Source organism: Tiliqua scincoides, chromosome 2 (assembly GCF_035046505.1).
Source record: "Tiliqua scincoides isolate rTilSci1 chromosome 2, rTilSci1.hap2, whole genome shotgun sequence".
Taxonomy (NCBI): domain Eukaryota; kingdom Metazoa; phylum Chordata; class Lepidosauria; order Squamata; family Scincidae; genus Tiliqua; species Tiliqua scincoides.
In genome coordinates this window covers 155,732,702-155,755,066 of record NC_089822.1, presented here as the reverse complement: position 1 = coordinate 155,755,066, position 22,365 = coordinate 155,732,702, and the positions used below count along the sequence as shown (strand labels likewise).

The window sequence follows — 22,365 nt, the reverse complement described above, 5'->3', positions numbered from 1 at the left end:
AGCCTCGTAAGATGATGGCAGGGGGTGGAAAGGACTAACCAGCACTTCTCTCTGTCTTTTATATCCTCCTCGCAGTGGGGATGAGCCTATGGATCCATACACCAAGCTCTGTTGCAAAGGCTTCTGCATTGACATTCTGAAGAAGCTGGCCAGGACTGTAAAGTTCTCCTATGATCTCTACCTGGTAACAAATGGGAAACATGGCAAAATAGTTGATGGTTTCTGGAATGGCATGATTGGTGAGGTAAGGGGACACAGATAAATGAAATTTCACTTTGCCTTAGGAAAGTCCATGCGTCCCCCACGAAGTGGGAAATAGGGAGGTCATCCCACAGGCCTGAGAGTCTCTGATCTGAGTTGTATTTGCATCTTGTAGTGTCAGTCTCTGAGGCGAGAGTTGTATTCTCTTTAACAAGGACCAAAGCTGGAGTGTTCTATGGAGGCAGTCTAAATTTTTGCAACAGTTTGTTCATAAGCTTTAAATCTTATTCATATATGGGTGCAACTGGTATGACTGCCAGGCTCTAAGTGCCAATTCACATATTCAGAAGCAGCATGTGGTAGAGTGCTGAACTGTACCTGTTCAGAATATAGAGAAAGAGGCTGCATACGTAAAAGATCATATTACTGGAAAGATCTTGCACATGGAAAGCTAGCATGTCAGGATGAAGGATCTGGTCTGGCCTCCATCCTGATGTGCTTGCTGTCTGTGCCAGCAATGTTCTGTGAGAAATTCAGACGTATAATGCACCCAGTCTTCTGAATTAGACAGTCCCTGATGGGCTGTACGACATTTTTTTCCTTGCACATTGGGATAGGCTTTAAGATTAGGTCAAGAAGAGGAAATGGAAAGTTCCTCTCTAGTTAGCTGCTAGACTGGAGTCCCTTTCAGGAGTCATCTGCAGCCCCTCTCTGTGCATCCTTTAGCAGTGGAGATGTATCCACTCTGATTTGCTCAGAGGCAGCAGCACTATGGTGGGCAACCGCCCGGCCTGGAAGTTTGTGGAGCTGCAGCTGGGAAACAGCTGCATTGGTTCCTGCCCTCAACTGCTGATTGACTGAGAGAGGAAATTGGCAGTCACCTTCCCAGCCTCCACACCCCTGCCCCATCATTCCCTGCTAGTTTGCAAGCTGGGGCCTGCAGTCCTTTGCTTATTTTTGTATTGAATTTGCCTTCTGTTCCCTCCTGGTTGATATTTATGGCATTCTAATGTGAGCTACTGCATTAAGCATGTTTGGGTGTCTGGAAATTTGACTCATGAGGCTGGCCTTAGCGAAGTCCGTGCCTTCCATTCCTACAGTTCTATCATTTTAAGATTTGTAACCTAGCAAGGAGCTGTTGGACTTGAACTGTCCGAAACTGACAACAATCTGAGGCAGCGTGCCAAAGCTAACTTTCGTGTGCTTTTGTTGCAACCCCCAGGAAGGGACCATAAATCGGTCTAAATTGGCTGCCTGAGACGTGTTTCAAGCTGCTATGTGTCACCAGAGCAGCACTAAGTGCCCAGAGCCTGCTGGCAGAAATGGCTCATCATCCCTAAGCAGGAAGGTGGAGCTTGGCACACATCCTGCAGGGGTATTAGGCATACAGCCCTGCGTTTGAACGGAATGCTCATTAATTTAGCCATTTTCAGAAACAGGAGTTAGTTTTGCTTCAGGATTTCAACACGCTGACATTCTCCACAAGAGAGGAAAAGATAAGACTTCTGAAGAGGCAGGAGGCACCTGTAACCTCAAGCGGAAACACAATTTTGGAGGGCAAAATTCTCAAGCAAGTTTCTGTGCTTCAAATTGGTTTGGTGAAATTTGACTGCATCTTCTAGTTCAATTTTGTTTTCAGTGTTACCAATTATGGATACTGTGAGATTTAAGCAGGCCCAGCCCAACCTGCACTGGCACCTAAATTCAACCCTTCTCCTTTTTGGAAAAAAACCAAAATGTTTTCTCTTTCATGTGTCAGTGCGCACACAAGCACCTCTTCTCTATGGCTGCCTCCTCCTGCTTCTTCTAAACTGCCTAAGCGGACTTCACCCAGCCAGCTTAAAAGAAAGGCTGGGCAAAGGAGCAGAAGAGAGAGCATGGCAGTGACAAGCCTGTTCCCAGTCACTCTGCTTGAAAGAAAGCCATGTGGAATGTCATTGCAGTGGCAGTTACCTCCTGCTCCAGCTTTGCCACTGTTATATTGAGTAGCAGCCCTGGAGGAGGAAGTAAACCACCCTCATCTCTTTCCTGCTCATTCTCCTTGGGGATTGAGTGAGAAGAGGGCAGAGTAGCTGCTAGGTGGAGCAGTGTGGCAGGAGGCAGCCCACGGGGAGCGGTGAACAGATGTGGGGTGCAGGGCTCCCCACTGGCTTTATCACCTCTCATCCTTCTGCTCAGAGCAGCTGCTTCACCTGGCCTGATGAGTGGACCGACCCCAGACTTAGGGATTCAGGGGGATGAGAAGCTTGATGAATAACAATATTGAATCTAACAAAGTGTCATGTTATTGTTGGTCTGATCCAGGTCCCTACCTTACACCTGCTGTCGGGAGGGTTGCCACAGAGATCAGCAGCAGCAGCAGGAGACTCCCATGTATGAAGCAGTACATGCAGGAAAGGGAGACAAGGATGCCAAGAGGGGTTGGGTGTCTCCTGAATTTTATTTTTAAGTCCAATTGAAAGTTTATTTTCAAAAGCAAATGTTAAAAATATTAAGAATTGAATATCAGTTCTGAAGTTTAACCCCTGCTAATTGGGTAAGAGGCACTATTTCAAGTGGGTGCTCCTTTTTTAGCAGGGGGAGAGTAACTGGCCCACCTCACCCCAGCAGTGTCTGTTCTAGTGGCTGTCTGCTGGCGTTCTTTTGCATCTTTTTAGATTGGGAGCCCTTTTGGGACAGGGAGCCATTGAGTTATTTGATTTTTCTCTGTAAACCGCTTTGTGAACTTTTAGTTGAAAAGCGGTATATAAATACTGTTAATAATAATAATAATAATAATAAGTTTGGAATGGGTGCACAATGTCATTTTATTTCTCAGCTACCCCATGCTGTCTTGCAACTTCTTGCCACAGATTGGCCCTTTTTCCTTTTTGCACTAGCCAAGCTGTGCCCCCTAGGAAGCAGAAAAAGACAAATGGCCCAATCCCCTCCCCCACTAATAGCCTTGGGGACTCCAGTGCCTCACAATCCTGTCAGCTCAGGAAGGAGAATTCTTAGGCACCAGGCTGGGCAGGACACCAATTGGATTCCCATCTTGTCCCAACCACTTAACATCAGGAACAAACAATCAGCTCTGGGTAACTGCTGGGCAGAGCATCTGGCCAGGAAGATAGAATCATGATTGTTTATCAAGACTCTACTGTAGTCCAGTGTTTCTAAACTGGTGGTAGATACATCATTGGTGGTACTTGAAATGGTGTCTGATGGTACGCCTGGGATCCCCAGACCCCTGCCGCCCAGCAGTGAGATCAGCGATGTAAACAGTGTAGGACAACATGACAAACAGTTGTAGGAGGCTCAGCTTGGCGGGCAGACCTCCATTATGTGCTTTTTGTGTGCTCTAAAAAGCCTTCCCATCTGCCCTGAGTCCCTTACCAGTGTTTGTATTGTGTCTGGCCTCCCAACCTGAACGTAACTGGTGATGATGTCATTGCCAGTTATTTCCAGTGGTACTTCCAATAGTTGGACCATGCAAAGCGTTACAGAGGTGGGCGGAACGACGACAAACTTTGAAAAACATTGGTCTAGTCTAGAGTCTTACTGTTTCCCTGCGCATGCCGGATCTTGTCTGATCTTGGAAGCTAAGCAGGGTCAGGCCTGGTTAGTACTTGGATGGGAGTCCGCCTGGGAATACCGGATGCTGTAGGCTTGTACCATAATCTTTCGAGACTGAAGGTTGCCAACCAATAGGTCTAGTCTAATCATTGATAGACTATTGTTATCCCCCCCACAGTTGTGATTCACCCCATGATGAGGCACTCATATGCCTCATCACAGACAGACTCTAGCCCACATCTCCACATTTGTTATAGTTTTGTGTGTGGCAGTGTGTACGTGTGGTAAACTTAATCTGATCTTACCAGAATCTGGGTTATTTCACACAGAAGGAGGACTTGCTTTGTCTGGTTCCTGAGGGCAGGACTAGAGGGTTGAAACTACAAGGAAATACATTTAAGTTAGTCATGAGGAAGAATTTTCTAACGCTGTCTGGCAGTGGAATAGTCTGCCTCATGCAGTGGTAGGCTCTCCCTAATTGGTGGTTTTCAAGCAGAGACCACCTGTCAGGGATGCTGTAGTTGCTTGTAACGAGAAGGGGTTTATACTAGATGTCCTCAAAGATCCCTTGCAATTCTACATTCTATGAATCGTGAATAGGGTGGCAGATGCACAGAACGAGCTTTCCACGGAATAAAATGTTTTGTAAATAACACGTTTCCACTGTTGCCACACAATAGAAAAAAAATTTCCAACTAGCCTAGAAGTTTCTGTCCCAATATGCCAGTTTTCTAAGTGCAGAGAAGTTTTTTTATTTAAAGGGTGACATTGTAGCCTTTTCATGTGAATAGGCTCCCATTCCTTCCATTTGCTATGAGATGAACAATTTGACAGGCAAAGAATCCATCGGCTCAAGAGATTTGTCTCTGTTGCACAAATCTACTTCCTCAGTGGGTTTTGGGGTGTGGCTGTGTGGGTCTATTCATGTCATTGGATACTCTCTTTCTCACTCAATCCCCAAGGTATATTACAAGCGAGCGGACATGGCCATCGGGTCCCTTACCATCAATGAGGAGCGTTCACAAATCGTCGATTTTTCAGTGCCCTTTGTGGAGACTGGCATCAGCGTCATGGTAGCCAGAAGCAATGGGACTGTTTCACCCTCTGCTTTTCTAGGTATGAGTACATGCTAACAGTACTGTAGAGGTGTGTACATGTAATTCATCTTGGGCATTCATTCTTTTCAAGGAAGTTCAAAATCATGTGTACTAGTGATAACAGAGGAACTTTATCTAGATATCTGGGACATTAACACAGAATTACTGCTGTACCTGATAGTCTCCAGTTTCAGTTTTCAAGCTGAAAACAGCAATTTGGGGGGGAAGGGGATTTGTACGTAGTAATATTTTCTCCAAACACTTTCTGCAAATGTTTTCTTTTACAAAATCCTTCTTGGTTCCGTTGTTTCTCCTAAGTGCTGTTGTTTCTAAGCCAATTTTGCTGCTTATATATTTTTTTTCTTCATCCTGAATGGGTGATCCCAGCCAGCTGGCAATTGCATAGTGAATGCTGACATCACAGAGCTACATATCCAATCAGATGTTGTGAGTCTTTAAGGACAAATGAAGGTCAGAATGTGCGGGCAGTGTTTCCTGAAGGACAGTCCAATCCTATCCAGACCCCCCCCACACCAATACAGTGGCACCAGCGCAGGCTCTGCTGCATCCTATTTTGGTTGTTGGAATGCTGGCTGAGTCCTCAAGGTAAAGGGACATTCGTCCCCTTGCCCTGGAGTAAGCCCCAGGTCTACTTGGATCTGGGCCTGCTAAATCACTGGTGCAAGTCTGAGTGGATCCATGTGGGTGTATCTGGCCAGGAAGAGGGATAGGATACAGCATGCAGCAGTGCTGCTGATCCCACCCCCTCCCAGCCCTGTTCCACCCACCCCTGCCCCGCTACATCCCCCTCCTTGCCTTCTCCCCCACCCCTTCACCGTTTGGCGCGAATCTTATCTGCTCAGGCATGCTTTGTGGCCTGGATAGGCACCGACTGGATGGTATAGGCCTTCCCACCAGTGCTACTGTGCTGTGGCTGTGCGTTTTACAGCACATTTGTGACAACCTTTGCTAGCAGAGAAGCTGCAATTTTTAGTTTGCAAAAAACTGGGCAGGAGGTCTGGTCTAGAGGGTAGAGCCTCCATTTGCCTGAAGATTAACATCTACAAGGTCGCCAGTTCAAGGCCACCGGCACCATGCGACCTTGAAGCAGCTGGCAAGCTGCAGCTGAGCTGTTCCATCTGCTCAGAGCGTGGGAGGATGGAGGCCAGAATGTTAAACCAGATCGGAGTGTAACAGCTTGAATGTGGTGGTTCTTGAAAGAGAGAACCTTCTTTCAATTTGTAAAAATCCCTGCGTGGATTTAATAATAAGCCTGCCTGTGTAAACCGCCTTGAATAAAGTCTTGAATAAAGACCAAGAAAGGCGGTATATAAATACTGTATATTATTATATTATTATTATTTTGGCTCACCCCTAAATGCACCCCTAAATTTTCAATTCAAAGGTGTACAGAAAGAATTCTTTGCAGTGGAGTCTGAGATTCAATAATTTTGGGTTGATTGTTAAAAATATGGAAGAATTGACCTGAGAGGACAGAGACTATAGGTGAAGTAGATGAAGTAATAACTGGAGACATTATAAACAAGAAAGACCAAGGTTAGCAGTAGAAGAAAGAACAACAGATTTGAAGGGATGTATTTTAACTAGCTTAGGGAATTGGCAGGAAAAGTCATGTAGCTGGTAACATTAAAGGGAAAGGTTATCAAAGAAGGATAGCAGCAAGGAGATATCATCAGAGCCACAGTTGCAAGCTATTCTTCTAACACAAAGGAAAGATAGCTGGGCTTGGAAGAAACTGAGCTGTCAAGATATATGATATTCTTTATGTTCTCCTTATCTACCCCATCAGTTTATTCCATCAATGAAGGAAACTAGACTAGGTTGGTATGATTTGTGCTTTACTAGTAATCACCAGTCATCACTACTAATCACCAAATGTTCTAGAGATATAGAATATTATTTCACTATTTATTCAAAATAAATTAAGTTTCCAGAGATACAAATAAAGAGCCTACAATTTTACTGATGTCCTTTCCCCTTCTGTTGAAAAAAAAATATTTTTGCCCTTCTCCAGTCAGCTTCACTCATCATTTAATATTGGCCAATAGAACAAGTTGTTCATAGTAACAGTAGAACTTATTTCCTTGTAGATTTTAAAAATGACACCAAATGGATGCCGTCTGCTAGGATTTTGGGATTGTATTAAACTGAGAATCTTTCAGTTGCTGAAAGCTGGACTAGAAACAGTTGCTGGACTAGAAACAGCAACACTTCTGTTGCTGGTTTGGTTGAGATACTGTGTTCTAGCAAAGAAGGATTGCAGCTTGCATGCTCAGTATGATTCCCTGCACATTTGTGTAGTGAGAAATGGTTATAGGCAAGGCTGATTTGGAGGCTGCATTGGCTTGTTAGGCACTGAAGGTTAAGTTCAGTAAACTGTTCATGAAGATAATTGCAGCAGAGATGACTTCATCATACTTCCCCTTAGCATCTGGATCACCATGACATCCTCTTGACCATAACATTAAACTTCTGGGTGCACGTGATTGATCCAACTCTGCTACTGACTTTCAGGGAATGCTCTTTGGCAAGCCGTACATATTCCTGCCTTGGTCCCAGTTGCCAGAGACATTCTGCAAGGCAGTGATCCGGGTGGTTTCATCAATGTTTTATAGAGTACTTTATGCTTCTCGAATGAAACATACTGAAGGATAAAAATTTATTGCTCTTATTATTCATCCCAACCGATAGCTGCTCTGTTGTATCCATGCGGCTGAACTCACTGTCAGTTGCCAAATGCATCAATTACATTTTGACATCCCCAGAGTCATTTGGCAAAAAAGCCAAATGGAGGCAGCATTTAAGTTTTAAACGTCGGAGTAGGAATCAGCAATGTTAGAGTTGATTTGCCACTTCAAATTTGATTTTTATCATGGGCCAATTAGCTTGCATTCCCTCTGGCAAGATCTTTCAGCTGTTTAGTGCTAAATGCCCCATATATTGCAGTAGTAATAGCTTCAGTTTATACCAGTAGTTCCCAGAGCTTTCTTCTTTATTTCTTCTGGTCTGTGGTACTCCTGATTCCTGACATCATCTCAACATGCACGCGCACCCTTCCAAACTTAATATAATGACTATATACATTAAAACAGTTTGGCATCCAAATAGTTTGGCATCCAATTTTATGGCACTCTTGATAGCCTGGCATCAAAATGAATTTTAAATTGCCATCAGAGCAACACACCCTATTTTGTTTATCTATGCATTTTTTAAAGAATTGTTGTCCTTCCTTATAAGACTGTTGTAGGAGAAAGCACAGTAAAGATAGTAACGTATTTTACAAGTTTAAAATACCACATGGAAACTTAAAAAAAAAAGTCTAGATCAGTGGTTCCCCAACTTTTTAGCATTCATGACCCACTTTTTAATGTGACACTCTGTCAGAACCCACCCAGGTTTACCAGCCTTTCAAAAATGAGATCTAGAAAGAAATGTTTTATTTATTTATTAGTAGTAATATCCAGAAAAGAACGTCAGATGTTTATCTCCCTATATTTACAGATACTTGCAAACTGCAGGAGCTCAGCTCCCTGCAGGGCAGTTAGCAGCTATCTTGCAAACTGCAGGAGCTGAGCTCTTTGCAGGGTAATGAACAGCTACAGTATCTGATTTTTGAATAGCTTCAGGGGTTGAGGCAATTAGTTATGTGATATTTCTATCACCCGTTGGCGACCCACCAAAAGTCAGGTCACAACCCACCAGTGGGTCCTGACCCACAGTTTGGGAACCACTGCTCTAGGTGGTTGGATTTGGTGATTGCTCTGAGCTGCTGGGGCTGCCCAAGCAACATCAGCAGCACCTTAGCCTGCCACAAGTCTGTAAAACCTGCCAGTTTATAACAACTCGTCAAATCTGATAATCCAGCACCACCTGAGTCCCAAAAGTACTAGATTATCAGAAGTCTATTGTATTAAACATAGCATCTGACAGTGGTGATGACTGTTTTATTGGGTCATCAACTTACAGTCATCACTTTAAATCTAGCTTTTGAGGCTTTTTAGTGGATTATTTTTATCTGGAATGGAAACCTAAGTACAAAATGCACATGCAACCTGTGGCCTCTACAAACCCTCCTTTGGATATGACACTTCTGCACTGCCGGGCAACTCACTGTACATTAAGCTTTTGTGGGTCCCACCATCTGTAGCCTCTTAAATCAAAGCCCTAACACAGTGATTTTCAACCTTTTTTGTCTCATAGAACACTGGCAAGGCACTAAAATGATGAAGGCACACCATCAGCTTTTTGACAATTGACAAGGCACACTGTGCTGTCAATGGGGGCTCACATCCCCCAGTGGTCCTATTGATAAATGACCCTCTTCCAAATTCCTGCGGCACACCTGGGGACCTGCCACGGCACTGTGGTTGAAAATGTCTGCCCTAACAAATGGCATGAAGCTTCATTAGGAAAGCCCTGCCGTTAGTCTGTTTCACACCTGACAAACATGTTGAAACTAGGAAGGAGTAGGGATATCATGGGTGCCTTCTCCCCAGCTTCAACAGAGGTTGCTGAATCTCAAAACGTTTTCAGGCTGGATATCAAAAATGCATATCACATTCAGATACACATAACAGGCCAAAAACATAGGATGGAACTAAATATTACAAGAAATTTAGGGTTGCTGCTGAAAATGGTGGCCTTGTGTCACATTCACCCCCCTCCTGCCCATATAACATAGGGTGCAATCCTGGAAATGAGTTGGGCTGGTGCCAGCCCAGGAGGGTCGCAAACATGCCGTAAGGCACGTTTGCACCTCCTCAGGAGGAAGCTGCATCGGCACACGGAGATGCACAGGCACAGGGAGACTGAATCCAGACTCCGTGGCGGCTTCCTTGCTGAGGCTTGCATTGGCCCGCCTGGGGTGCAGCAAGCAGCAAAGGTAAGTGGGGGGGGGGAGGCAGGAGGTTGGCGTTTCTGGACGGGGGAGGGCGGGCAGTGGGTGGCCCCAGGCGCGGGGGAGCGGGGCTGTGATCCGCACTTATGCCAGATCCCAACCCCTGTTCCTGGGGAGAATGGAGCGGCTTCAAGCTGCTCCGCTCTCATCAGACTTGTGCCACCTCAAGAGGTGGCACAAGTCCGAGTAGACCCATAGGGGCCAGTGGCCCTTACCTGGCGGTAAGGGCAAATGTTTCCCCTTGCCTCTGGCTGAGCCACTTATGGCCCCTATCCTGCGCTGGATATAGTGCAAGCCTCTTGGCTTGCCTGTTCCAGTGCAGGATAGGATTGTCCTGTTAAACTGGTGGTTCCTAACAGGATTACACTGTGCTTCTTCCTGCATCCCCCCAAGCAGCAACCAGTGGTATAGCGTGGGGACTGGAAAAGGGATGTTGCAATGACATCATTGCACAACGTTAAGTTGTATGGAAGGACAGAGGGATCACAATGTGGGGTTGCTGGTTTTGGTGACAGCCTCTAGTTTCTTGCACTATTTAGTTCCACTCATGGCTGTAGTGAGCAACAAGTGGCTGCTCCTGTGTTTTTAGTGGGAGAAGGCATTGAAAATGTGACTTGGAGGTCAGAGTTCAAGCTTGGGTGTCAGGAAATTCCCTGTGTCTCTGATTTCACAGGCCTGAGGGTCAGAAAAGTTTTTCCCAAACTTTATGGTGGTTTGATATGAATTTGGGGTGCCGATTCAAAAAATGGCATCCGTTTTGCCCTATCACCTCTAGTTTTGGAGACATGGCATAGCCTCTTTAGTGAATGGTTCAAGCAGCTTCCTCAGGAGGAAGCCTACACCATGGCTTCCTCATGAGGAAGCTGCTTGAACCAAAGAGGCTATGCCGTGTCTCCAAAACTCGACATTATAGGGCAAAACACATGCCATTTTTGGAATCAGCACCCCAAATATACCCAGGAATTGGTGTAACGTTTAAGGAAGCAAAATGTGTGTTGGTCTGTGTTTTTAAAAATTTCTCGAAACAGATTGAATTTCAGCAAATGGTTGAGTGAAACAAAGGGCACAATCCCAATCAGGTCTACTCAGAAGTAAGGACTATTTTGTTCAATGGGGCTTATTCTCAGGAAAATGTGGTTAGGACTGCAGTCTAAGACTCTTAACCATATTGCACATGAATGGATCCTTTCAGCATGAATAAAACTTCTAATCTTACTGAGCGACTGCAGTAACTTCAATGGGATTTAAGCAGCCTTAACTGTTTGCAGGACTGCACCCTTTGGGGCATAGAGAATTCACCCAAAGAATGGGTGTCCCTTTATCTGAATTGTCTGAAATGATTTGTGAGTTCTCTGACATCAGATAATAATGCTTGGCATTGATTCGCTCAAGAATCCAAACAAAGTCTAAAGTAAGCCAGTATTATCTGCTAGTTTATTTAAAGTATATGATGCTCCTGTCTGATATCAGGAATCCACTGTGGCAAACAATAAAACCTACCATCACAATATACTGCAATTTAAAGCATCACAGAATTACAATGAATCAAAACCAATTCCATAACGTTTGAACAATAATAAAGCAGTATAAAAATAATAGCAGCATGTTGACAGTCATTCCTAGCCGGCAGGATAGCACAATCTTTCTGAAAGGCTTTGTTAAAAAAGGAAGGCTTTTCCTTGGCTTCCAAAGAAGGGAAGAGACAGAACCACATGAACTTCTCTGAGGCTGGAATTTTGTGTCTGGGACGCCACCGTGAAAAATGCCCAGTCTCTGGGAAGTACCTGCCTTGCTTTAGGAGCTGAAAAAACTAATGGTGACCTCAAGATCCAAGCAGATTAATGTGGAACAGGAGGTCCTTCACGTATCCATATCCCATACCATCTAAGACTGTATTGGTCAACAGGGTATTATTATCTCCATATTGCAGACAGGACCTGAGGCAGGGTCAAGGGGCCTGCCAAAGGCTATCCGGTGACTGAATGGGCAGGGTAAGATTTGATGTGGCAACTTCTTGGTTTGCTTCTGCCATTTTTGATGCCTGGATTCCTTATTTCACTTCTCACTGTGTGGAGCACCACAAGGTTCTCAGCTCTTCCTGAAAGTGTACTGTGTGTACACCTGTGTGTCACGTCATTTAAATGTGGAAGTGAATTCTTTCAGGTCGGGGCAGAACCTGCTACCACGATGCCCTTCCCACTGCCTATTAACCTTGTTTTCCCATGGTTACAACACCTGAAAAGGCTTTTCTCATTTCCGTTCTGGGAGTGGAGAGGTATGGGCAAAGCCAGAAGCTTTTGTTCCAGAACTTGATATCACAAAACTACCATTTCACTCAAAGGAAGGGTTACACCAGTGTTTACTTCCACTTGGCAGAGTTCCCTGAGTGATAATTTGTGCAGTGCTAGGTGAGGACACTGACTTCAGGCAGGGCTTCTTTAGACCTGTTGTTCCTCCTCCTCCCTGTTGTAAAACAAAAGCTGTCACTTCCTTTCTCACATTTCTCTGGCACTAACCATCATCTGTGCTGAAAGCTTAAGGCACTAAAATAAACAACAGGAATACAAGTTGGGCTTGGAATTATCCCTGTAATCAACTGAGGGGTCAGATCAGGTTTTTAGAATTGCGGACAACCCATGATGGAAATGGGGGATTGTTGAAAAGTATTACTAGTGAGAACATCCATATGGAGTGGGAAAACTATATGAATCTAGTATTGTATACACATATGTGCCCAGACAGGCACAGAAGAGGCTTCTGCAAAAGGTTAGCTTTTGCTTGTTGGCTGACGTTTGTGCAAGAATGTATCCTGCCTTCATAATTTAGTAGCTTAAGAACAAATGCACACGTTACACTGCACAAGTTAGTACCTTGCGGTGTAGTAGCAAGTGAGTGAGCTACATCTATCATGGGAGACCTGACTTCCTGCTGTCGGACTCCAGAAAGATGTGAAATGCTATCCGTCAAGTGTACAGCTGTTTAGCCTTTTTGACACAGCAAATGATTGATCAGCCTAGGATTTCAAACAGAAGCTTGTTTAACAGTTGGGCAGGAGTCTGTTACATCTCATGAGGGAACTTCTCATATAAAGGCAGTGCTGCTCATGGAGAACAGTTGGAATATGGAGCAGTGGAGATGCCCTCCACTGGGCCAGATGCCCTCCAGGATCAAGCACAGTCAGTGGACATGAGCAACTGGTATTATTTTGTGTGAAAATCTGTAATGTACCTATGAAATATGTCAAGTACAAAATTCCTGGAATATATTAGACAGAAACGAGTGTAACAGGAACAGGACTGATAGGGTTCAATGTCATTTGCACTGCCTGATTTTTAGGTGATCAGTGACCAGAGCCACAAGCACTGGTCCAGTACAATACCCTGAACAGACCCAGACTGACAGTTCCTGGGAACCCTATCAGACATGTGCATGTCTGAGCCACTGCTTCCCACTGTATTTCCATAGCTCTGAACTGAGTCCCCTTGTCAACTACATGTCCTTGTAAGGAGTAGGAAGTCACTTGCTTGCAATCTTTTCAGGATGTCTGCAGGATGCCTCCTTTATAAATAATAACAACAACAACAACAACAACAACAACAACAACAACAACAACAACAACAACAGGTATTTATATACCGCCTTTCTTGGTCTTTATTCAAGGCGGTTTACATAGGCAGGCTGATTAAATCCCAGTAGGGATTTTTACAATTGAAAGAAGGTTCTATCTTTCAAGAACCACAACAGTCCAGGTGTTTCACTCTGATCTGGTTTCACATTCTGGCCTCCATCCTCCCACACTCAGAGCAGATGGAATAGCTCGGCTTCAGCTTGTCAGCTGCTTCAAGGTCGCATGGTGCCAGTGGCCTCGAACTGGCGACCTTGTGGATGTTATCTTCAGGCAGACAGAGGCTCTACCCTCTAGACCAGACCTCCTGCCTGGTCTAGATGTATGTAATTCCTACCAGTTTACAAGAAACCTGTTTCCGTAAGTTATATTTAAGCATTCAGGAAGTGAAAAAATCTGAAATTAGAACTTTTCACTGGGACAAAGAGAGGCACCTCTGATGTGGAAACTGAGAACATGGCATTTTAAATTGAGCAGTCCCACCATCATTCCAGATCATCTCACCCACACAGACCACAGTGGCTGGACACCTCTTCTTACACAGTACTCCACAGGAACACAGTAACAGAGCAGGCAAACCTAAGGGCATTTTTAACTGTTTTGGACATACAACTCAAAGTGATCATCTCTGGCCTGCTGGAAACCTTAGAAATGTTGGTGCATTCAAAGCTAAAAGGCCTGAAGAATATGTAAATAGGGTGAATGCTGAAGATCGGAACTGCAAGAGGGGAGCTATCTGTTCCCCTTTCACTATCTCAATATGTCTTAAAATGTGTGAGAGGCAAAACTCTGCCCCATGAAAATGTGGGTCTCTTCCTTATGTGGGATTTCTCCCCTTGCTTTCTTTCTAATTTATCCACCTCTCCTGCTCATCTGCCTCAACATGCTAATGAAATGCATCTGATTCCATCAGATAAAGTTTCTGTCCTCCCTGACAGGGAAGGACAAGCTGACAAATGGGCCTTGGTTGCTATATTTTGAGGGCCTGAATTAATCCCATCCTTCAGCCTGCCCTTTAATGCTTGAATTCTATCTCTCAGTCTGCTGCTGTCATCCAGCAACTGCTGGCTTTCTCGTGCCTGCACAGCTCCCTCCCCATTTTGATCATGTCCACATGGCTTTTACTTAAGGGATTGGATGCATTGTCTCCACCCAGCAGCAGGTGTGAGGAGAGAATGTCAGCCTGAAACCCCCCCCCCCCATTCCACAAGGCCAAATGGTTTTCTCTGAAATTCTTCCCCTTTCAACCTTCGGACTAGATGGAACAGGTAGCAGCTCTGGCTTTTCCCATCTATTTTTCTTGTGGACCTTTTATCCATCTCTCCTCCTGTTAACATTAACATGGGCATATAACCCCATTGCCACCTGTTATATGCCCATGTTAATGTTCCCCCACTACAGCAGTGAGAGAGGAGCTGAGAAGGGGGGGTTAAGAACCTGCAGCTGCTGCCTTTCCCACTCCGATGACTAGTTTTAAAGGGACAGAGCAAATTGCTTGGTTGTAATCCAAAATCTCTTTCTTTGTGTTAGATCTAAGGCACAATCCTAACCAGGTCTACTCAGAAGTAAGTCCAATTTTGTTCAATGGGGCTTACTCTTAGGAAAGTGTGGTTAGGATTGCAGCCATAGGCGCCATTGAACAAAATAGGACTTACTTCTGAGTCGACCTGGTTAGGATTGTGCCCTAGATCTAACACAAAGAAAGAGGTTTTGGATTACAACCAAGCAATTTGCTCTGTCCCTTTAAAACTAGTCATAGAAGGGGAATGACTTCCTAGAAACACTCCAACATCATGCAGTTCTTACATTGAAAGAACACTTTTGGAATTTGTTTTCAGTGTGAATTTCATAAACTGATTTTTTTTAAAAGTCTTTACTGGTAGTTTATTTTTCAGAATCTGGCCTTGAGTAAAATCAGACAAAATTATAGTCAGACTCCCCTTGAGTTATCCGAGGAGCATAGAAAATTCCATGTTTTTTGGCTCAAACCTATCCTCGGCTTATCTGTGAGATCGACTTGTAGGTGGGCATCTATGGTAGCTTTAGGGTCTGCCTGTTGAAAAATATTGCAGTAACTTAGAAGCCTGTTCCCTTTTACCACTTCAACAGCCCAATCCTATGTTTTTCCCTGCCATCGCATGCAGCTGCACCAAAACAGGCTGCACTCCATGCTGTAGTGCAAGAGGCAATTGGGAGGCTTGGGAGGGGAAAGGGAAATATATTCCTTGACCCCTCTGTAAGCCCCTCAACTGCCAATGGGTCTCCTAGGACCTGGGCCTGCTCTTTAGCTGGTGTAAGTCTGAGGAGACAAAGGGGGCGTGTTGGCTGGCTTCAGAGAGGATAGCATGCAGAGCAAGTTTTCTGCGCTGGGTGTCATCCCCTGCTGCCTCGGACATGCCCCTTGCCCTCTCCCCGTTCCACCCCGATCTTCCCACCCTGTCAACTTACTGTCATCAACAGATCTCCTTTTTGCCACTGCATCCAGGGTCTGTCTCATAATAATAATAATAATAATAATAATAAAAACAACAACAACAACAACAACAACAGGTATTTATATACCGCCTTTCTTGGTCTCTATTCAAGACTTTATTCAAGGCGGTTTACATAGGCAGGCTTTTATTTAAATCCCTTATTAAATAGGGATTTTTACAATTTTGAAAGAAGGTTCTTTCTTTCAAGAACCACCACATTCAGGTGTTTCATTCCGATCTGGCTTCACATTCTGGCCTCCATCCTCCTACGCTCAGAGCAGATGGAATAGCTCGGCTTCAGCTTGTCAGCTGCTTCAAGGTCGCACGGTGCCGGTGGCCTCGAACTGGTGACCTTGTGGATGTTATCTTCAGGCAGACGGAGGCTCTACCCTCTAGACCAGACCTTCCACCTCATCCTCTGTGGTGGTGTCCTGGAACCACATGGCTCTGCCAGAATAGCTTATGACACAGAATGCTAGTTCCATTGGTGGTACAGCCACGTAGGATTGGGACATGAGTGTGATTTGGGTTTCCTAAACGTTTCTGCAAACATCACACCCTTAGTTCCGTGACTGGTGAATTTTTCTGACAGCCTTGCATAGTGAGCCTATGCCCCCCCCCCCATCTTCCTCTACATGGACTTGTTTTGTAACAAGGTAACTTTTTGATGAATTAATGTTCTTTCTTTTCATCCTTTTTTGTGCTCCTATCACTGTTTCGTTAATTTTCATTTCTGTAAGTAGGGGGAATGTAATGAAGGTCCTGACTCAGCGGGGGATATAAAAACATTTCCAAATATTGGTTTATGTGCTGACGACTTGGAGCCCAATCCTGATCTCTGCACGCCAGCTTACTGCTGGTGCGCACTGTTGCAAACATGCCACAAGGCATGTTTGCGAGGCTTAGTGGTGGCCCAGTAGTGGCCCAGCACCGAGCACTGGTGCTCCGCCACTCCGTGGTTGCCTGAACCAGGTGGCGGAGAGACAGGTGGAGGGGGGAAGGGAGGCACGTGAGGGCAGGCAGGGAGGAGGTGGGGGAGGGCAGGGAGGATTGCCTTCCAGGGAAGGGAGCGGGGCAGGAGGAAGGCAGAGCCAGTGGATCTCAGCTCCACCAGATCCTGAGCTCCATGTTGGGCTGTGCGACCTGACATGAACTCTTTGATCCAGAGCTGCCGTGGAATTGAGTAGCCCCATTGTGAGACTACTTCCTTTACTCAGGGGAAGGGGACAAATGTCCCCTTCTCCTGAGGAGGCAGTGGCGACTGCCTGGGACATGCTGGATGCAGCAGTAGCCCTTTTCAGCGCTGCGGCTGCCCTGCACTCCAGGCAGTTCAGGATTGGGTTGTTGGTCTTGTTGGGGGGCAGGGGAGAAAGATAGAATTTATATGTCTGTGAGTGTCCAAGGAGACCCATAGTCCCCTTAAGCAGAGGTAGTGGGAAATATTTTCATTTATCTCTGGCAGGCCTCTTGATTGCCCCCTCCCACCACTGGATGCAGCACACGCTGCAGTGTAGCTGCATTGTTGTTAATGGTGGGGGATACGATTGAGCTGTCAGCATATCTTGTGTATATGTAAATCCGGTATGCAGCTTGAGGTTGTTGCTGAGGCAGAGTTCAGCAGTGCCATGGTAACCAGTTTGCATCAATACCTGTTATCAGCTTAGTTTTGCAGAGTAATCAGTGTTGTCACATGTGAAAAAGTGCCACCAAGGAGGCCTGTTCAAGGTCACATGTTGCTGACTTCAGCGGGAAGTCATCTTTTTTTCTCTACATCAGGGGTCTCCAAACTTTTTAGCCAGAGGGCCGCATCAAATATCTGGCACTGTGTTGAGGGCTGGGGAAAAAAATTTTAAATATAAAATTTATTTAAATAAATTAGAGATGTAACTTAGATGAGTGAATAAATGAATGAATGGGCTCATTCATTCAACCTCTCTGAACACCCTCCAGATGCAACCAGAGTGTGGTTCCAGTCTTGTTTGGCCAAGTGGGCCAGAGGCTTTCAGGAGACAAGAGACTGGCCACAGGCCAGATAGAGTCTTGCCGCGGGCCACATCTGGCCCCCAGTCCGGGGTTTGGAGACCCCTGCTCTACATCAATGAGAAGGATTTGCAGCTTAGAGTGGGAGGGCTTAAAGGGGTGAGTCCTAACTTGTCATGTGCTCTGGGTTTGACTGATGACTTCTTGTTTTCTAGAACCCTACAGTCCAGCTGTGTGGGTAATGATGTTTGTGATGTGTCTCACTGTTGTTGCTATCACAGTCTTCATGTTTGAATATTTCAGTCCTGTTGGCTACAACCAGAATTTAACCAGTGGCAAAAGTAAGTACGCTTCTGAATTGTCTAGTGAGTGGGCCAAGTGACAGAGCTGGAATGTCCTCTTTAATGAGCATTCCTCATTCCATTTCATTAAAAATGAAATACAGATTATCACCCTAAGAAGAATCACTATGAGGGGTTACCACAAAGTTATGTAAACTTATAAGATCTAGACCTAGAGCGTGCCAGCTTCCTGTCATACAGCTCATCTCAAGGGTCTCAGTGACAAGGACAGCACCTGAAGTTGCAAAGAATAATAACCAAGGACTCAATCCTAACCCATTTTCCAGCACTGACATAGGTGTGTCAATGTGGCATGCACTGCATCCTGCAGTGGGGAGGCAGTCAAGGAGGCCTCAAGGTAAGGGCATGTTGGTTACCTTAGTCTGCATTATAGCTAGAAAGTTGCTGGAAAGTTGGTTAGGACTGCACCCCTAGTTACTATTTAAATAATAGCTTAACCCAGTGATTTTCAATCTTTTTCATCTGCGGCACACTGGCAAGGCACTAAAATGGTCAAGGCACACCATCAGCTTTTTGACAGTTGACAAGGCACACTGTGCTGTCAGTGGGGGCTCACATCCCCCAAAGGTCCTTTTGATAAATGACCCTCTCCCAAATTCCCGCGGCACACCTGGGGACCGTTCGCGGCACACCAGTGTGCCACGGCACAGTGATTGAAAATGGCTGGCTTACTCTCCCCACATACACTTTTACAAAGGGTTCTTTAGCAGTTTCTTCCACTTGTGGGGAATCTCCCCACAATTCCCATTGGGCCCAAGTTCCCAGTTTACTTCTATTTGTTGTAGTTTCATATATCATGAACCCTTTGACAAAGTTGCAGTACAGCACTTTGTAGTGATCCAACCATCTTAACTTCTGTGTGATAAGTTTTGGCTGTGTATGACATTTTTGTTTCCTGTTGATGTTATGTCACTGAAGTTTCCATCCATGTATGGACCACAAAGAAGAGACTGGAAATCAATACCTATTTAAGCTGAGGAGTCCGGAAGTTTGGTCAATGTGTTAAAGAACTCTGGAAAGGCACATGGCACTTGTGATTATTAAATGTAATAGGCTTGGGCTTATCTGCTTTTCTTAAAACCATCCTTAGATTTCAGTAGAGGAAATGGAAAAACACCCCAAATTTATATACTTAATTTAATAAATTTCTGCCTTGTCTCTTCAATAATGCTCAAGGTGACTTCTAAGAAGAGTGACAATGTAAATAGAAAGGAAAAAAAAACTACAAATAAAGTACCAAAACTAAAGCAGCTGCAATTAAGTAAAAAATAAATGTAGTTGAAAAATTAAACTAAGGTGCCTGTATAGTCATTGCATGGCCCAATCCTATGCACTGCTTCCCAGTGGCAGCTGGGAAGCCCTTTTCCACCTGTGGCAGATGACCGATCACCCACTGGAGCAGATAAGGTGGCAGTGGGGGCAATTCAGGGCAGATCAGGCCAGACCAGAGGCAGATAGAGGAGGACCTTGGCGGCGGCCATACATACCAAGATCCTATGTCCTTTCCCTGCTCCAAACTCCCTCCTGATGTCTCCTCAAACTTACACCTGCTAAATAGCTGGCATAGGTCCAAGGAGACCCATTGGAGGCCAGCGGAACTATGAGGAAGTAAGGGAAAAAAGATTTTCTCCTGGGCTGCCTGGACACCTCCCCCCCCCCCCGAGTGTAGCACAGACTCCATCAGCAGTGCTGCATGATCTGGGCTGGTGGGGAATTGGATTGAGCTGTTAGACACGTATGTAGGATTAACACTCCTTGGGTGAGTAACACCTACATAGTGCTGAAAGGCCATGATTGTAGGTGCCATGTGTACAGAACTAGGACAGGCATTCTACAGATAGGTACCACTACAGAGAAGGCACATTTTCTGGTCACAGCCAGCCCAGTGTCAGCAGGTGGGAGAATCCAGAGATCTGACTTTCAAGCACAGGCAGGCTTGTATGGGATTGGGCAGTGCTTGATGACCATCTGCACTTCCCTGGCAATGATTGTAGATCGAGAAGCACTAACAATCATTTAGGTAAATGACATGCATACAGCTCTTCATACTCTCTCTGTTTGCATGTTACCAGTGACTAAGGAAAACAGGTCTCCCGTGCTTGTTATAGTTGTGTGGAAGAAATAATTTCAAAAGGTGCAGCTTTTATCATCTCTGCATGACCAGCTGCACTTGCTGATATTCTGTCTCCCAAAGAACCATTCGAAGTACGCAAGGGCCCTTCTCTTTTTCAGCTGGCCAGCCTATATTCACGGCCACTTGGAATTATTTAGAGCAGTGGTTCCCAAACTGGTAGGTCGTGACCTACCAGCCTGGGAAGCATGTAGCTCTGGCCCCTTAAAAGGTGGACAATCCCCAGGATCACACTGCTGCCACGGGAAGGGGGCTTTCACTAACTTATCAGCTGAAGTGCCGGCCTCAGGGCTCCCCAAGCCTCTATAACTGTGAAAAAACTTGATTGAAAGCCACTTTTGGTTTTCGATCAAGAACAGAAAGTGGCTTTCAGTCAAGTTTTTTACTATTATAGAGGCTTGGGGAGCCCTGCAGCTCCAGCTGGTAAGTTGGAAGAAACCCCCAGTAGCAGTGTGATCCTGGGAATCATGTTGCTGCCTTCCTCCGTACACACTTACAGTGCTCCCAACTCCCTTATAGGAGCTTGGGAAGTACTCTTTTCGAGACAGTTCCTTGACCATGTTCTGTGAAAGCTGCATCCCTGGATCTGCTCCGAATCAGTGGCACTCCTTGCCACAGAGTGGCTAGTCTTCAGAGCTCTGCCTGTGGGGACTGCAGCCCTGATGAGTTTAACCGGGGCTCCTGATACAGTCCAGTCCTGGGCCAACATCTTTAAGTCTGAATTGTCAGCAGCTGGCCAGATCAACTGACCTGATTTGTAGGCCTGTCTACAAAGTCTGTGAGCTGCTCCTCCTGTTAACAGCTTCCCCGTCTTAGTGAGCTGGGGAGAAGATTTCTCACAGCTCCTTTGAGAAGCTGTCAGCCCCCAGGCCAGCCGTCTCATCCCTGTCCTTGATAAATGCTCATTAAAACTTGCATCCTGACATGCATATAATGAAGGGCTCCTTGAGTGGGGAGAGTGACTCCCTCTCCCCTGCCCGGTGAAACCTCAGAGTAGACCTTCTTCCCCTTCAGAGAGCTCTCTCAATTTCTCACCATTGACCTTGGAGAGTTTGCTGTTGAAGGGGGATCGGATACGGGAAAGGATGTTGGAAGTCAGGAGGAAATGGGTAACTACGAGGAGAGAACAGCTGAGAGCCCAGGGTAAAAATATACAGCCTATTTTTAGCTTTCATCATCCAATTCTGTAAAGATTCTGGCAGGGTGTAGGTTGCTAGGACCCTGCTGCTTTGTTCCTCTTACTGGAATTTGGTTTTCTTAAAATCATTTTTCACATTCTTGGTTTCAAGATTCTAGGCTATAGTTACGTCCCGAATTTAGAAACAGCAACAGAATCTCTTAATTGTTAATATGAAGAAAATGGAAGTATTCAGAACTTCAAAATGTCAGTCACTGTACAGTTTCCCCTCTTTTGATATCCCTCAAAATTCTGGGATCTGCTGTCAACCAGCTTCCAGGAGTTTGAGCCTTTTTCCTTCAGTTTTGGAGACCAGACAGTTTTGCACGGAGGAGGAACAAGCCAGCCAAACTGCTGCTTAAGCACAATGTAAACACTAATGTAATATTGAACCAAAACACGAGGAGTGGTTCAGACAGTCCACCATCATGTGATTATGCTGAATGGGACTGTGCACTGATAGGGGTGGGTGGGAATGCACATTCACCGGTCTCACCTTGTGGTGGGCGGGGCCCACAGACCCTGTCATCTGAACTGTCCCTGTCAGGGTACTGGCTACATTGTAGTTAAAGGCCAGATTCCATAGAATACAGTATAGTATCAAGCAGATGTCTTTAGCAGTTGTGTGGTTCCTGAATTGCACGAGTTATTCTTAACACTGTTAAAAATATTTATATTTTGCTTTTCAACATTAAATTCACAAGGTGCTCTACATAGCAAAGCAAATGAAATGACGATTCACTGAGAGGGCTCGCAATTGAAAAAAATATGCAAACAGCCACTGGAAGGAGGCTGTGCAGAGGTGAATAAGGAAAGTTGCTCTCCCTCTGCTCCATATAATAGAA

At 45.2% G+C, this 22,365-nt stretch overlaps 1 protein-coding gene across 1 annotated transcript in view; it reads left to right on the top strand.

Annotated features, from left to right (window-relative positions):
• GRIN2C (glutamate ionotropic receptor NMDA type subunit 2C) overlaps positions 1 to 22,365 on the top strand; it is a 98,622-nt gene that overhangs the window by 65,237 nt on the left and 11,020 nt on the right. The window contains exons 6-8 of the mRNA XM_066613597.1: positions 76 to 244; positions 4,719 to 4,872; positions 18,066 to 18,191. Of these exons, the coding sequence (XP_066469694.1) occupies positions 76 to 244; positions 4,719 to 4,872; positions 18,066 to 18,191 (449 nt within the window). The remainder of the gene's footprint in view (positions 1 to 75; positions 245 to 4,718; positions 4,873 to 18,065; positions 18,192 to 22,365) is intronic.